The sequence below is a fragment of the Neoarius graeffei genome, chromosome 23 (assembly GCF_027579695.1).
Source record: "Neoarius graeffei isolate fNeoGra1 chromosome 23, fNeoGra1.pri, whole genome shotgun sequence".
NCBI lineage: Eukaryota > Metazoa > Chordata > Actinopteri > Siluriformes > Ariidae > Neoarius > Neoarius graeffei.
The window spans coordinates 35,105,035-35,122,887 of NC_083591.1; the positions used below are offsets into that span (position 1 = coordinate 35,105,035).

The following is a 17,853-nucleotide window of genomic DNA, read 5'->3' on the forward strand; positions in this document are numbered from 1 at the left end:
CTTGTGCAGCAATAACTGCAACTAAACGTTTCCAGTAACTGTTGATCAGTCCTGCACACCGGCTTGGAGGAATTTTAGCCCATTCCTCCGTACAGAACAGCTTCAACTCTGGGATGTTGGTGGGTTTCCTCACATGAACTGCTCGCTTCAGGTCCTTCCACAACATTTCAATTGGATTAAGGTCAGGACTTTGACTTGGCCATTCCAAAACATTAACTTTATTCTTCTTTAACCATTCTTTGGTAGAACAACTTGTGTGCTTAGGGTCATTGTCTTGCTGCATGACCCACCTTCTCTTGAGATTCAGTTCATGGACAGATGTCCTGGCATCTTCCTTTAGAATTTGCTGGTATAATTCAGAATTCATTGTTCCATCAATGATGGCAAGCCATCCTGGCCCAGATGCAGCAAAACAGGCCCAAACCATGATACTACCACCACCATGTTTCACAGATGGGATAAGGTTCTTATGCTGGAATGCAGTGTTTTCCTTTCTCCAAACATAACGCTTCTCATTTAAACCAAAAAGTTCTATTTTGGTCTCATCCATCCACAAAACATTTTTCCAGTAGCCTTCTGGCTTGTCCATGTGATCTTTAGCAAACTGCAGACGATCAGCAATGTTCTTTTTGGACAGCAGTGGCTTTCTCCTTGCAACCCTGCCATGCACACCATTGTTGTTCAGTGTTCTCCTGATGGTGAACTCGAACATTAACATTAGCCAATGTGAGAGAGGCCTTCAGTTGCTTAGAAGTTACCCTGGGGTCCTTTGTAACCTCGCCGACTATTACACGCCTTGCTCTTAGAGTGATCTTTGTTGGTTGACCACTCCTGGGGAAGGTAACAATGGTCTTGAATTTCCTCCATTTGTACACAATCTGTCTGACTGTGGATTGGTGGAGTCCAAACTCTTTAGAGATGGTTTTGTAACCTTATCCAGTCTGATGAGCATCAACAATGCTTCTTCTGAAGTCCTCAGAAATCTCCTTTGTTCGTGCCATGATACACTTCCACAAACGTGTTGTGAAGATCAGACTTTGATAGATCCCTGTTCTTTAAATAAAACAGGGTGCCGACTCACACCTGATTGTCATCCCATTGATCAAAAACATCTGTCTCTAATTTCACCTTCAAATTAACTGCTAATCCTAGAGGTTCGCATTTTTTTGCCACTTGCAGATATGTAATATTGGATCATTGTCCTCAATAAATAAATGACCAAGTATAATATTTTTGTCTCATTTGTTTACATGGGTTCTCTTTATCTAATTTTAGGACTTGTGTGAAAATCTGATGATGTTTTGGGTCATATTTATGCAGAAATATAGAAAATTCTAAAGGGTTCTGTGGCAGTTCGTGTAAATGGGTGGAGCACAGAAGGACGGCAGGACAGAACTGAGCATACAAAACTCTCTTTATTCAGCTTTTCAGCTGTAAATACACACACACAGACACACGCACACACATTAGCTGTCTGGTTATGGAGAGAGTCCCTCTGCTCTCACTCTCTCTCCTTAAGAAGGGCGCGGTCACTGGGAAGACACACAAACATCAATTAACAACAGGTGAAATGATTCTGCCACTTAACTTCCCCGACTCCGCCCTCCTGTCACAGACCGATGCTAGACCACGCCCCCGCTGCCACAGGTTCATAAACTTTCAAGCACACAGTAAATATCACCCAATGGCAACTATTAATTTGATGAATAGCTTGACAATGAAACTATTAGGCTTGAATAGATTGAGAGAGTTGAGTAAATAATCCACTTTGTTCACATTCATTACGCACATGATTGTATTTCATATGTGCCACTGCTAGTGAAGTCTGAGAAGCATAATGCCAATCTGTGTATTTTTATTACAACCACTGGTTGTTGCACCTGGTTCTACCAAAGTCCAAAACAATCCAGTTAAAGACATTTATTATCATCAAATAATTGGAATTGGGTGCCAAATATGAAACTATATTTTTGAAAGAATTGGAGGGTAGCTGCTTGCCCATTTATACCACCTGTCCCTTCAGATGATTCTCTACTTCCTGTTTTCTACTGCAGTTTAACTAGGAGTTTTACTCACAGAAACTGCACTGTCTGAGAGAGAAGGTGGAGGTGTGTGTATGTGGGAGCATGGAATGGAGATTCAGCTCAGGGATGCAAGTGTGCATCTCACCACCAATTCTCTGCTTTCAAACCTTAAGGTGACAAGTTTATCTATAGGCAGAGGCTCATAAACATGCACACACTCACTCACTCACACACATCTACAGGGCCTGCCAATCTTCCATGACTTTTTTGATCAAATGAGACTCTATTGTAGTAAGTCCCACCTATACAACAAAAGAAAAAAAAAACACAAACACACCAATGCATCTTGAGACAGTGTGTTATTTATTAATAACATGACGTTCTTTTGCTTTTTCGTGTGTATCTTTGTCTAATAGCTGCATGTAAGGGCTTTATTCCTGAGTATTGAGTGATGGGTAGTAGAAGACAAGCTCAGTTGGTTGTGTGTGTGTGTGCTTACCAGTGCTGTCACTGTACCAGCACAGACAGAGTTATATTTAAAACATGCTCTGTCAAGAATGCTGATGAACACCTTTTCCTTCCAGCATGTGCTGTATACTTGGCTTCTTCAGACTTGCCAACCATAGGACATATCAAGCCTGCAGCATTCAGCCTCTCTGCACCCCCTCTCTCTCTCTCTCTCTCTCTCTCTCTCTCTCTCTCTGTGTGTGTGTGTGTGTGTGTGTGTGTGTGTGTGTGTGTGTGTGTGTGTGTGTGTGTGTGTGTATCCCTGGCACCATGAGTGTGTCTCTGGCAGCTAAGTATTGGCAGGACATGCCAGTCTACACCTTCATTAATCAAACCCACCCAAAAGACAGAATGAGTGTGTAAGAGAGAGAATTAAAGTTGATGACTTGAGAAGAACATGTGTAGTCTTTCTGTGATGGCCTAGGAATGAACAAACACCTCTACTTTGGTCACCTCTACTTTACTTTCTTTAGTGTTTTATCTATTAATTCATTTATTTCCTTTCTGTTGTCTTGAATCACTCTGAGACTAGACCTGTTTTCCTACTTATTGACACTGAAGTGACTTGGATTATAGCACCATTTTTCACTTCTGGATTGAAACCCCACCACTAAAAACACACATTCACATGCAAACCTTAGTAGGCAGCACAATCGGGAATGGACCCATCAGTCATTGCATCACCCCCTCCATCTAGATACAAGTGCACTAGACTGCAAGAGGATCATCCATAATTATATAATCTCCAGCTATCCAGAATTCATGAGACTCCCCTGGTTTCCAGTGTATCTCTTGGGAGGAACACAAAATTACAACATTACATACAATGGGCTCATTAATGTCAAAGATCATGCATCATGCGTCTTGCCATCCTGCCTTAGCATCAACATCAGTCAAAAGCTATGCAAAACAAGGGACTGTGTACTTACCCTTCAGCAATCCTAGAAATATGCAATTGATCATCTAACACCATTCCATAAAGGTCCTGACTTTTTCTGTCCCCTGCTTAGAACAAAGCGATGAAGCACGATACAGTGAAGCTCCGTTATAACATGGTAGTTGGGAACCAAGTAATCCGACCATTTTATGAGTTAATCTGTGTTATAACAGGATGGCAAATCTGACATAGCTCAAGAAGAAAACTTTCTATGAACTTTATTTTTTTTAGATAAACCAGTCCCCTGAAGATATCCGTTGAAGAAATTGCAAGAACTATGATCGTTCCTTCCATGCTGATAACTCTTTTTTTAAAATTGTTGACTGTCAATGTAACAAATAATATAATAACGTTTTACATTACATATAATACATGTAATTTTATTATGTAATAAAACATTTTGCTGCCTGTCACATCCATGTGCATCCGAATCTGTGGGATTTAAACTCTCATCCACGCGCATCCACGCTCTGAGCAGCACGCACCTCAAAGACTGATTATACACACCTGTCCTGGATTAGAGCATTGGATGCTTATGTATGTTATTTAAATAAATTTAATTTACATGTATATGCATATTTAAAATAAATGTATTCTTTACAAAAATTGTTTTTTGTTTTGCTTTTTTCCGATAGTGACATCCTATGTTTGCATTGCAAGGTATTAAAAATTCAAGTTTTGGCCTGCTCTGAACAACTGTAAGCATAATTCTACACAGTGTAGTAGCACCACCGAGCTAATTACAAGTCATTATAAAATTACAACCCCGATTCCAAAAAAGTTGGGACAAAGTACAAATTGTAAATAAAAATGGAATGCAATGATGTGGAAGTTTCAAAATTCCATATTTTATTCAGAATAGAACATAGATGACATATCAAATGTTTAAACTGAGAAAATGTATCATTTAAAGAGAAAAATTAGGTGATTTTAAATTTCATGACAACAACACATCTCAAAAAAGTTGGGACAAGGCCATGTTTACCACTGTGAGACATCCCCTTTTCTCTTTAAAACAGTCTGTAAACGTTTGGGGACTGAGGAGACAAGTTGCTCAAGTTTAGGGATAGGAATGTTAACCCATTCTTGTCTAATGTAGGATTCTAGTTGCTCAACTGTCTTAGGTCTTTTTTGTCGTATCTTCCATTTTATGATGCGCCAAATGTTTTCTATGGGTGAAAGATCTGGACTGCAGGCTGGCCAGTTCAGTACCCGGACCCTTCTTCTACGCAGCCATGATGCTGTAATTGATGCAGTATGTGGTTTGGCATTGTCATGTTGGAAAATGTAAGGTCTTCCCTGAAAGAGACGTCGTCTGGATGGGAGCATATGTTGCTCTAGAACCTGGATATACCTTTCAGCATTGATGGTGTCTTTCCAGATGTGTAAGCTGCCCATGCCACACGCACTACTGCAACCCCATACCATCAGAGATGCAGGCTTCTGAACTGAGCGCTGATAACAACTTGGGTCGTCCTTCTCCTCTTTAGTCCGAATGACATGGCGTCCCTGATTTCCATAAAGAACTTCAAATTTTGATTTGTCTGACTACAGAACAGTTTTCCACTTTGCCACAGTCCATTTTAAATGAGCCTTGGCCCAGAGAAGATGTCTGCGCTTCTGGATCATGTTTAGATATGGCTTCTTCTTTGAACTATAGCGTTTTAGCTGGCAACGGCGGATGGCACGGTGAATTGTGTTCACAGATAATGTTCCCTGGAAATAGTCCTGAGCCCATTTTGTGATTTCCAATACAGAAGCATGCCTGTATGTGATGCAGTGCCATCTAAGGGCCCGACGATCACGGGCACCCAGTATGGTTTTCCGGCCTTGACCCTTACGTACAGAGATTCTTCCAGATTCTCTGAATCTTTTGATGATATTATGCACTGTAGATGATGATATGTTCAAACTCTTTGCAATTTTACACTGTCGAACTCCTTTCTGATATTGCTCCACTATTTGTCGGCGCAGAATTAGGGGGATTGGTGATCCTCTTCCCATCTTTACTTCTGAGAGCTGCTGCCACTCCAAGATGCTCTTTTTATACCCAGTCATGTTAATGACCTATTGCCAATTGACCTAATGAGTTGCAATTTGGTCCTCCAGCTGTTCCTTTTTTGTACCTTTAACTTTTCCAGCCTCTTATTGCCCCTGTCCCAACTTTTTTGAGATGTGTTGCTGTCATGAAATTCCAAATGAGCCAATATTTGGCATGAAATTTCAAAATGTCTCACTTTTGACATTTGATATGTTGTCTATGTTCTATTGTGAATACAATATCAGTTTTTGAGATTTGTAAATTATTGCATTCAGTTTTTATTTACAATTTGTAAATAAAAACAAAGCGAACTATGATTATCGTGCAACAAGTCCAGTTCAGGCATAGCATGTAACATAGCACATTTTAGTCCTTGGTTTTACTGAAAAAGTCTGTAACTTTTGTTTGTTGAAATCTCATACAGGCCTGGAGTCGGATGAAATGAAGCATGTTTCATCGATGCATGACATTCTCCGCAGAAGTATCATTGTATTCAAACCATCTTAATGCATTTTCAAGTAACCCTTCTTCTGAGTCTGAGACTGCTGAGTTCTCGAATGCAGCTGCATTAAAGTTAAAGTTAAATTTAAATTTTGGGAGCCATGAGCTGACTGTTTTACAGCAGTTTTCATGTAATAACAATATGTATTATAACAGTGCTCCACTGTATTGCTGGGTTTCAGTCATATGACAATTCTTGGTGGTTTTACCAGAAGTGAAATAGCTGGTGGTCTAAATGGCTACTGTAGTGCAAACAACTTGCGATAACTTATCAGCGTGTGCTCATAATCTAGAAGCCACTGCTCGCTTTAGATATATTCAGAAGATTGCTATGTGCAATGGAATCAACCCCTACAGTCTGGGAAAGAGGGATTTGTCATATGATCTCGAAAACTACCCTTCAGTCGAGTTCCCCGACATCTCGGACTATCTGGTGTCACAGACATCCTTCTACACCGCAAAACAGACGAAAGTGTGGAAGAGTATGGAGGCTTACAATTTTTTTGTATGTGCCTGGGTAAAGGACCTCGGTATCAAGTCGCTGCTGAATGAATTTTGTATTGTTTTTGCCCGTATAAGTAGGTTTTTTTAAGCTTTTTGTTCGCATCTTTACAACGAAGCGCTGCAAGCTGAAGTGTAAACAAACAACAGTTCACTTGATTCTCACTTGTGTTGGCTCTTATCTCTCAGATAAATCAAAGATCATCAGAAACCCCTTTAAAGACCTGGATCTTAGTTAAACAAGATGGAGAAGTGATCATGGCGCATTGTAACTGTATGGCTGGGTAAGAATTTTGTCGTGACCTTCATGCACATGGACTTTGTGAGGAGTAAATCAAGAAACAGTTGGAGACTTTAGCACTTCGTGACTAAAAACAGTACCGTAAAATAATGACACACAGCAAGAAAAGTGCTTGGAAAACACTAAGGACATAGCTGAGAGGGATATACAAACCTTTCATGAAGTGATCACTGCAAATTTTGACTCGGCTCCCTTTGAGTTCAGTGAGAGGTTCAAAAGCCACCTTTCTCGACGTCTTTTTGTGAAATCCTGTGTTCGTTCACCCTTTTTTATTAGTTCACGGGGAACCCTGAAGAAACTTTTCAGTTTCACAAATTGATCGATTCAAACAACCTAAAACAACGCAAGCGTAAGGCATTGTTCATGCGAGCAATGCACCTTCTCCGTACAAACGCTTTATCAACTGAGCTTTGGTAGACCACCAGCTAAAGTTTTGAATAACTAATGAGGCGGAAGTGACATCACATGAAACCCAGCAATAGCTAAATGTTTTGAACCTCCCCGTGCCCTCCATGTGACCTGTGTCTCCCGTGTACTCACTACCCTTAATTCCCTTCAGTTTGGAGTCATTGAGCTCTATCATTCCCCATGAAATGTGATTTAATTCCATATTTACATGTATTTCCTTCTGAAACAGACAGTCAGACTGATATTGTGTTGAACTGCTTGACTGAGTTTCAGTCAATCAACAGACCACACCCGAGCCCAATCTGAATGTTACACCACACCCGAGCCCAATCTGAATGAGCCTGACAGTAGTTTAGCAAGCTAACGAAATATGGAGAACACTGAAGAGTTTAGCAAGCACATTTTACATACTCTTCCTATGGTGAAGACCCTGTGGTGTAAATATGGACTTTGGCTTTTACTCAGTCTAAAGAAGTGGCATATTCCAGCATGGAAGAACTCCAAGTTTGAAAAAAAAAACTCTCCTCTGAGAAGTGCCAGTCACATAACTGTGACCTCATACAAATTCCTCCCTCTTCAAAATAAATAAACTCACAATGAAAAAACTTTAACCATTTTTCCTCAGCCTAGGAAGAGTTGGAAAAGATAGTGTGTGGGAAGTATGCACAATCATATACACAGTGACAAACCATGTTTAGAACTAACAAAGCTACAACTGCTGGAAAAAAGCTATTATTTTAAAGCAAGCTCTACCTCGAGGAGTGGGACATATATGGATCTAGAGAGCATTTAATTGGAGGATTATGAAATTTTTGCTTAGATATTAAAGATAGACTGCCTTTCAGATTTTTCAAGTTTATGTCATAAAAATAAATTTCCCTGATACCCAATTATTTTTGTTTAGTGGACCGAAAGTGACTGAATTTGAATCACAGACTTCCAATTTTATTATTATTATTTTTAAATAGAACAATTAATAAATTTAGGTCCACGTGGCCCTAAATTCTCTGCTATTTTTTCTTGCTTCACCATGACCCGATTCAAGACACTACGTCATGCATTACATGGTGGGCTTTCCCCATTCACTCAAGGCATTGTGGGATACAAATTTGAAACAGGAGAGGAAAATGGAAGCTGCAAATGAAACGTGAAAGACTGACTACAGTAACAGAAAGTGAGAAGGAAATACATTATGTTGCGAAGGAAAGGAAATGCAGGACCGAACTAATAAATATTGACGGTCAGTGAGCACCTCGATGTGATCAGTTGTTTGTTTAGTGACAGAATGATGTAAATGTCAGTGCACGGTCAAGGTAAACCTGTAGATGGCAGTAATGCAACACTGTGGATGACAGCTGCCATAAAACCCAAAAGATGATGGTGAAGAAGGCAATGAAGGTAAGCATGCGCACATGGGCTTCCTCTGTCCACTTGACTGCATGAAATGAGCAATTTCATACACATTATTTGTGAGGGAATCCCCTCAGATTAAATAACTTCCCAGCCACAGAATGGCCTGATATTATTATTATTATTATTATTATTATTATTTAGATATTACAGAAATAAACATATATCACAATGACCAAATTTCAGAGGGAACTAAATTTCACCGATTTTATGAAATCAAAAGGCCGTCTACTTTTAATCATCAAAAGGATGATGAGTGGAAAAGCACAGACACTACAGTATGAATATTTGGTAATGCCATACAGCTTGGTCAACACTCTCAAACTAGTCCTGTTACTGTGATTCTGACTTCTCCTTTGGTTTTCATTGTCGTAGCTGTTTCTTTAATAAACTCTATTCTGCACTTGCACTCACACATGTGCATAGTAGGAAGGAAGTGTTGCTATATGCAGTCAGCAAGGTTCATACTGTCCAGGTTAATCGAATTGGCTATTTTTCTATTGTAATTCTTAAACTGGATTTGGAATGGAGATAGCTATGCCACAAGATGTACTGCATGATGATTCTTTTGTTACTGATGATAGCACAGATTAGCACCCTGAACAACCTGTACACTTCTGCTGAACACAAATGAGAGAGAGAGAGAGAGAGAGAGAGAGAGAGAGAGATGGATGGAAGACGGAGAAAAGGTACGCACACCTCACCATGCAAACATACTAACTGATTCATCAGATGGTAAGCCAACACACACACAGATGCACAACACACAAAAATGTATACATTTGATAATTAATCACAATCAAGTGTAATCACTGGTGAGTATTTCTGGAAAGGATTTTGATGGGAAAAAAACAATTAGCTGAGCCATTTTGGACAGAAAACAATTGGTCTATATGCTCCATATTATAAACAGATGGTATGATTATGTTGAAACATGGACTATACACCCACTTCATACTGATATCTATATTTATTTCCCTGGAAAAGTTCAGCTCCCACTAGTACAGTCCAAGACTACAAAATGTGGCTGTAGAACCTTCAGCCATAGATGTAGATGTAGAACATGCATCACTCTCAGACTTGAAGCCATACCCAAAGACAGATACACACACACACACACACACACACACACACACACACACACACACACACACACACAGTCATGGCAATCCTCACCATCTGTGAGAGTCTGGAAGCACATCTTGTTGCTGTATTTGCCGAATCCAGCCACTGTTCTGGCTCGAACCTGCACTACGTAGACTGTTCCAGGCCTGAGACCATCCAGGCGAACTGTGTTGGTCTGAGTCCTCAGCACTGTTGAGTTAACCTCCATTAGATCCTGGAAGAGAGCGAGAGAGAGAGAGAGAGAAGCTTGGTTTTCAATTCAATAGTGAATTTTATTTTGTGTATTAGAAAAATAAACAAGATTTTTATGTGTCAATTCCTCTGTAATATCCTTCTCAATAGAGAGATGAATAAACATGTAGAATTTGATCTGAAGAGACTTCAGGAGCAGATTTCTTTATTGCTTTAAAATACAATGTGATTTCAGGAACCTGAATGAACATATACGTACAGTATGTTTGATCTCCACATTATTATGATGCATCTATTGGCGTACACATTGGGAAACAATACAGCTTATTCAGAAATCTGAAACTTGATTGACGCCACCAAAATTGTTGTCTCTACCTGTTGTATCATGCCTCAATTCAATATTTCTGGAAATCAATCACGACATAGCAAGTGTGTGTTCCAGTATCTTCATGACTCTATAGACTGTAAAGCTTCATTTCACTGGCAGAACTTTGTCACTACAGTCCCTTATGCAAGCAGGACATTCGCGTCACACTCATATTGCCTTTTCAAATAAAGTACTTTTCATGCACTCCTTTAATATTTCATAAAACAATAACAATCTGGTAGCTCTGCCATGGCCAGCTATACTGCCTATATCTGCTTAATATGAACCATTACCATCATAGCAATGCAGAAAACAAGTATGGCTACTAAGCAACAAATCAGTGACACATACACACATAATAATATTTCCACTTATTGCACTATTTTTAAAGCCTTGAATATCACAGCACTATATGCAAACAGCCACCGAATATGAATGTAAGTTTTCTGGAGTGATACTACAGCTCCTCACTCTGTAGTATCACTGTGATATGGAGGTGCTTCTGCGGCTGCGCATATACAGTACATCTGTTTATGGTGGTGGCATCATGTATTGATCGTTACTGAAAGCTATTTGATTCTGAAAACAGTGACATTACCACTACGCTAGTGAGAAATGTAGTTAAAGCATATACGCAGAACCATGGCCTCAATTTTGTTTATACATTCCTTGAGACCTCAAGAATGGCACAGGAATAGTTTTAAGTGTTAACAATAAATCTAATATAGTAATTTTTATGATTAAAGTGATTCATATAGGTAGCAGGCTGAGTGAATGACCTTGACGTCCATGACGTCACAGAAGTCTATTGGTCTCATCGCCATTTCCACTATACTAAAACACAGAGCTGACTGCAACTCCAATCCTCCATTTTGAGCTAATTTATCGCCATGCCACATAGATGTGTTGCTGGTGGGTGCAGCAACATGACAGAAGGTGGATTTACGTTGCATTCATGGCCCAAGAATGTTAAAACTGCAAAGATTTGGACGCATTTTGCGAGAAGTTCACAGGCACAATGGGCGCCTATGAAGTGGTCTCTCCTCTGCTCTGCACATTTTACTGAGGACTCATACGAAACCTCTGATCTGTTGAGGAGCGTTGGCTATAAGCCCATATTGAAAGAGGGTGCAGTATCAACAATTAAAGGAAAATAAAACAATAATAAAAGGAAAGTAAGTTCAGTTGCACCAGTGCTCCCGGAGTGTGAGCCGAGGGTTGTTGCTAAAACCCGGGACGAAATGGGATGGGACGGGACGTATTATCACTCGGGCAGTGACCTCCCCGTGGTTGTTGCTAAAACTGGTAACGTCCCGTCCTGGGTTTTAGTCATTGCCTGAGCCGAGCAGTAATGGAGGAGTACTCAGTATGGAGAAAATGGAGAATGAGTGGACCAGCCGTCTGATTTCTCTGCTGGATATGCTTGCCTCAGCAGCAATATCTCGCCCTTACATGGAAGAAACGAATGAACGGAGAACTGAACGAACAACTGAAAGTCAGATTGTTTCAAAACAATCGCCCACAAGATCAGCCTTCAAGAAGCGAGAACACAGACACAAACAAAGAGAGCTGCGACTCTCATCTGGATACAAAACAACAAAAACAACAACACACGTTGTTTACCTGCATTTAGATTAAGACGTAACTTGTATTGTGTATTTAAGTTACCGGTATAAGATTATTTAATTTGCTTCAGAATGTGATTCTCAGTTAATCTGATTAGTTAATTAGCCTTTTACGTTTTACCAGTGAAAATGCACGCATGTACATTTATGTTGCATAAGTTATAACGCCTATCCTGTTTTAATGAGAGTCAACCCACAGTCAGTGAAGTCAAATCAGTCTTAGTTGAGCAAGTTGGTAATAGTATTTCTTACTTTCACCATAAATTTTTATTTATATGACTTTGGTCTATAGCTGTCAAAGGCCTCGGCCTTAAAACTGGTTACCGCTGTGACGTCACGCACTCAGGGCTGGCTGGCTCAGCGGGGCAGCTCGAATGCCAACTTTGTGGTCGATTTTAACTCTCAAAAATATATTTTTTACTCCCCTTTATGCAGCATACAAGAGTCAAGGATGGAGATACTATCCACTCAGAAATGTATTTAAAAATAAAGGTTCTGCATATCTGCTTTAAACTAATAATGCAGCTACTTGTAGCAAAGCTACTACCAACACTGTACCTGTGAATGTGGATTGTGATATGGAGTCATCATATTTCTACATTGGCTATGTTTTATCACTACTGAACTTTACTGCAATCTTGATTTTAAGATGCGCTGATTTCCATTAACATCAAATGCAATATCTCACAACATTAGTGAAAGTGTTTGGGGATCAGCCCTGTGACATGGATCCGCTCTAAAAGGTAATGAGTTCTTCACTGGCCCATGCTACACCCTTCCACCAAGATTCATGGAAATTGAGTTGGTAGGTATTGGGCAATCCTGCTTACAGGCAGACAAACAAACAAATCACACCAAAAACATAACCTCCTTGGTGGAGGTCATTAAATGACTGCTTCAAAAAATAAAAAGAAAAGGAAGAAAGAAAAAAGAAAGAAAATTATCAATAGGTGGCAACAAGTGTAGCTGTAGAACTTGTTGCAACCTGCTGTTATTGCATTACACTCCAGGCTTTCGTCTAAACGGGGGAACAGGGGCGCTGCGCCCTCTTACTCTCGGCGTGCGCCCCCTTACCAACTCCGTGAAAACATCCCAGCAACACCACGTGACAATGTCTCTGATCATCAAATACGTTATAATTGCTCCAAAAATATTCCAATCATAGTAGATACACCGCCAGACGGTGCAAAAACAATCCGAATTGGTGTTTTCCAGACTGAGGCGCCATGTTGTTTAGTTGTTTACTTGTCGCGGCTGTTCTCGCGAGATTTGACATGGGTTACATACAAGGTCAGCTGACTTGTAGTGCGAGATTTCTCGAGACTGAATGACCTTTCACCCACCGGCGCGGGAGCTTTTGAAAGAAGTAGTTCGCGAGTTGTTTTTGTTGACACTTGGGCATTTAAAGATGTCATCCCACGGCACGAAGCGGAAGAAAGCCAAAGACTGTCCGGGGCAGAAGAAGATTAGGCCAAATAAAAAAAATAGTGTGTTTCCGGTAACCCGACCGATCGAGAATTTCTGCGTCGAAATTGCCAACCGTAAAGTTTTTATTACAAATTTCCCTCGATATTTTAGTGTAAGCGGCGTTAGTTTGTCATAATTTTTTGTTTCAACGCATTCAAGTTGTGAAAGAAACGATAAAAAGTAAAATGTTTCGCCACTTCCATCAGCCCTCCTGCATAAACTGAGCCGAGCCGCCATTTTGAATCCTCATTCAAGGCTGTAATGCAAATTGCTTCCTTTTCAGTATACAAGTGCACTTCCATGGCAGGGAAAAACACTACATTTTGCCGCCTATGTAGTCCCCTATTTATACAAATAGGAGTCATTCAGGATTCAGCCATGTTTTTGCTCGACCCAAGTTCTACAGTAGGCTAGGCTAGGCCCTCTGCTTTTAATGGAAGTAGCCTAGCCTAGGACGTTATTTTCACGTTATTTCTTGATAAGGTGTTTTCACGTTATTACATGAAAATATCATGAAATATCGATTCCGTAGATCATAACTCGAACTCTCGCGATATTTTTTTTATTTGTTTAAAGATTTAAAACACTTTTATTTTATTATGATGTGTGGTATAAAGGATTCTGTGCCAAAATACTATTTTGTAAGATGTTTACTTGTGTTAATTTTTTCGAACAAAATAAAAAATTTAAGAAAAAAAAAAAAAACTTTCCTACCTACCGACCTTATTTTAGTATTTCATGTTACCGGAAACACTTTTTTTTTTTTTTGGCCTTACTTCTTTCTTTTTCAATGTTGACAGACAATTTGTTACAATTTCCCTCTCAGAGAGCCTCAGAATGTCCCATTGGAGCATTTTTCAAAGGCTTTGCACGGCGGGGGGGGGACAACCGGCCCCCCCCCGCTCCCTCGCCATGGTGAGCGCCCTCATACTAAATTTTTCTAGAAAAAACCCTGCACTCATTGTTCCTGCTATGATGCATGTTGTTGATTTCAATGCAAATCTACTTTTATGTATTTTTCTTTGTATTATTCTCTATATTCAGTTCTGTCAATACTGTACTTGAGTCATCCCAACTAATCAATCTCAAACTGAATCAAATAAAACTGAAGAAGGGAGAGACATTCAGTTTATAAGATGCCTTTAATAAAACAGATTTCCTATCCCTGGCCAATCCAGTACAATATCAACAATTTACAGCTAAGTTTGCCAAAACTAAAGTAGATAGCCCATACAAAGAAGGAAATTAAGCTGAATGTGGAAATACAAACAGAAAGTGTTTCTAAATTACTTTTTAGCTCAAGATTTTTCTTTCTTTTTTTTTCCCCCAAGTGCATCATGGCCTCTTATATATGAATGCTCTTCTGTCGTGTCACTGAAAGAAAAAGTATTGAACAAATAAGCAAAAACAAGGCTTTTCTGCTTTTTTTTTTTTTTAAATTGTTGTTGCTTCACAGCGCAATAACGTTGTGTGAAATAAATGTGCAGGTCCATTTCCCAAGAGGAAAATGCACTTGTACTGAAATGAAAGGAAAAAGGGCAAAAAGATTCTCATGGCATAAAAATTTGCTTGCTGCTTTGTGAATAGATCATTCTGTCCTGTGTGACGGGGAAATTAGACCGTTTCTAATAATGGTTCCATTTTTGTTTTGTGACACCCACACACATCTAAAGAAAAAGAGGAAATCAGTATGAATTAAAATATATGTAAATATGAGGAGGGTGGCGCGGATATAGAGTGAGAAACACAGAGAGACACTTATAGAAAGACAGACATAGAGACACACAGAGTGAAACAGAGAGATAAGGACATGGTAAGGCTGGCACGATTCACCGATGCATCGATATATCACAATTTCCGCGGCCACGATTTGTGTATTGTATCGTCTACAAGTATTGTGATACCTTACCCTAACTGGTCATTTCGTTCATTTTTTGTTTTAAAATGATTTTCGTTGAAGAAACTCACAGTTCAGCTCCCAAATGTCTTGCAATGGGGGCTGCCGTTTTGGATCTCGCAAAATCACACTCGCTTAAACAGGGATCTGTTGGAAGCAGATATGAATATATGAGATTTCATTTGTAAGCCGGCGCCATCTATCATTTCTGCTTTACGTTATTAAGGAAGTGTGGTGATAACTCGCTCATGGCTAGTTAATCAGTAGTTATTTGACATACGGTATTTCACAAATACTTCACAAATCCTATCATATTTGTTAGAAAAGTGAAGGAGGATAAAATGCCCATAGTGAACATGTTTTCTCAACTGCTGGTGATATAGTTATGGCCCAAAAGGCATCACTCAACCCAGAAAACTTGGACATCCAACTGTTCTTAAAAAAAGAACATGTCTCTGTCAAACCAGCTAATAAAGGAAATTAGCATTTTCAACCATACTTTCCTTGTTTTTGTCTTTTGAATTACATTTTACCAAAATGTCAGATAATATACAGTGTAACGTGATACGTATCGTATCATGACCACTGTATCGTGATATGTATCGTATCGTGATCCTACCCTGCAATGCCACCCTTAGGACATGGAGAGGAAAAAAAAACAGAAAGTGAGAGAGAGACACACAAGCCGTATTTCTGTTAACCTGGTTAACTTGGAATCGTGAACTCAAGTAAAGGAAAGTAATGGAAACATGAATTATGAAAAAAAAACCTATCGCAAAATTTTTTTTTACACCCACATGAGGTGTTTTTTCAGATGATTCGATAAGGTAATATTTCTCAAAATTGAAATGGAAACACATTTTTCACATTTAAGTCGAATACCTGATGTGAAGAGCAAATGGAAATGCTACCTTTGTGAAAAAGAGCGCTCTGTAAGAGATATTGTGAGAGGAGAAAAAAACAGCCTTAATCGCATAACATCACTCAGTGGAAACAAAGACCATTTGAAATTGTGTTTTGTCAAAAACTGCAATGGAAACCCCGCTACACAGAGACGCAAAGAGATACACAGAGAGACATGCAGAGAAAGACAGTAGTTGGGTTTCCATTGCAGTTTTGCGCAAAATAGTTGATATATGTTCAGTGGAAGTGCTCTAGCCAGCATTTCATGTTGTTGCAGTAATGGCTCTGGCTAAAGCTGATGTAGACTGCTATTTGTAATAGTTTAGATGCATCTCTCTCTCTCTCTCTCTCTCTCTCTCTCTCTCTCTCTCTCACACACACACACACACACACACACACACACACACAATCTTTACTCTTTCCCTGCCACTGTCACACAGCGAAAGCTAATATGGCATCTAGAAGATATCAGGTCCCTCAGATAAAAAAAAAAAAAGAGAGACAGACAGATGGACAGATAAATAGACAACTGAGCAAGACACATAAAGAGAATATAGAGAAAAAGGAATAGTCTCACACAGAGAGAGAGAGAGAGAGAGAGAGAGAAGGGGCTGATGTTTAGGATTGCTCATTTCTCCTTCTCCTCCAACAGTGGCACATGACGTTTTCGCTGCTAATCTGAATCAACTTCCCTGTGACAGATCGCTCTACTGAGTCGACTTTACTCTACATTACACTCAGTAATGAAAAAAGAAGGAATAAAATACAGAAATAAACAGCCAGAAAATGAAAAATGAGAGGCAGGGGAAGTGGAGAGTGCTTGTCAAGACTACCAAAGCAAGATGGCAGATTGAAAAATAAGTCTATAAACCTAATTGTCTTGCTGGATACAGATTCATCAGCACACAGCTTATGAGCCAGACAATTTCTTTATAAATATACTCTTTCAGCTGGACAAATGGCAGGAAATTAGCTAATGCTAATCCAAAAACAAATGTGAATGTGGATTGTCAAGAATGATCTTAAGTACTATAAATCTTCGATTCACTGATCGAGTGTACAAGCATGCAATCCAAGGTGACCACAAAGTGCCTTTTTATAACAATTAAAATCAGAGGTAATCAATTTTTGATTGTCTGGCTCGTGTCTAATTTGAGCACATTGTCCAGCCTGTCTCGAGTCTGTCACGGTGTCTTGACCTTGGGAGTGTTTCAAACCCACCCTTTGTTCTGCATGAATGAGATTCAGTCAGTGACAACGTACAAATGATCCCAGGCCAATGGAACATTCACCTGCTAACAGTATTGAACAGCATTCCCGAAATGTAGATGACAAGCATGTGCTTTAACATTTGTAGTAAATCCCACACTGCAGTGGAAATCAATTGATTTATTAATCTTATCACTGTTTAACTATGAAAAATGTCAGGGCATTTTCCCCAAAATATATTATTATTTCTGATATGTTTTGGTACGTTACGATTGTATATAATTGCAATACTTATCTATCTATCTATCTATCTATCTATCTATCTATCTATCTATCTATCTATCTATCCTCGTAGCTCTCTCTTTCTCTCTCTCTCTGCTTGTCTATTATTATTATTATTATTATTTTGTCTTTTGGTTGCACACACTTTAATTTCAG

General features: G+C 39.3%; 1 protein-coding gene across 3 annotated transcripts in view; it reads right to left on the reverse strand.

The window, feature by feature from the left end:
- The window catches only part of LOC132871692 (ephrin type-B receptor 1-B), a 940,976-nt gene that overhangs the window by 121,705 nt on the left and 801,418 nt on the right, over positions 1-17,853 (reverse strand). For all 3 annotated transcript variants that reach the window (XM_060906104.1, XM_060906105.1, XM_060906103.1), the window contains exon 7: positions 9,807-9,969. In XM_060906104.1, coding sequence (XP_060762087.1) covers positions 9,807-9,969 — 163 coding nt within the window. The remainder of the gene's footprint in view (positions 1-9,806; positions 9,970-17,853) is intronic.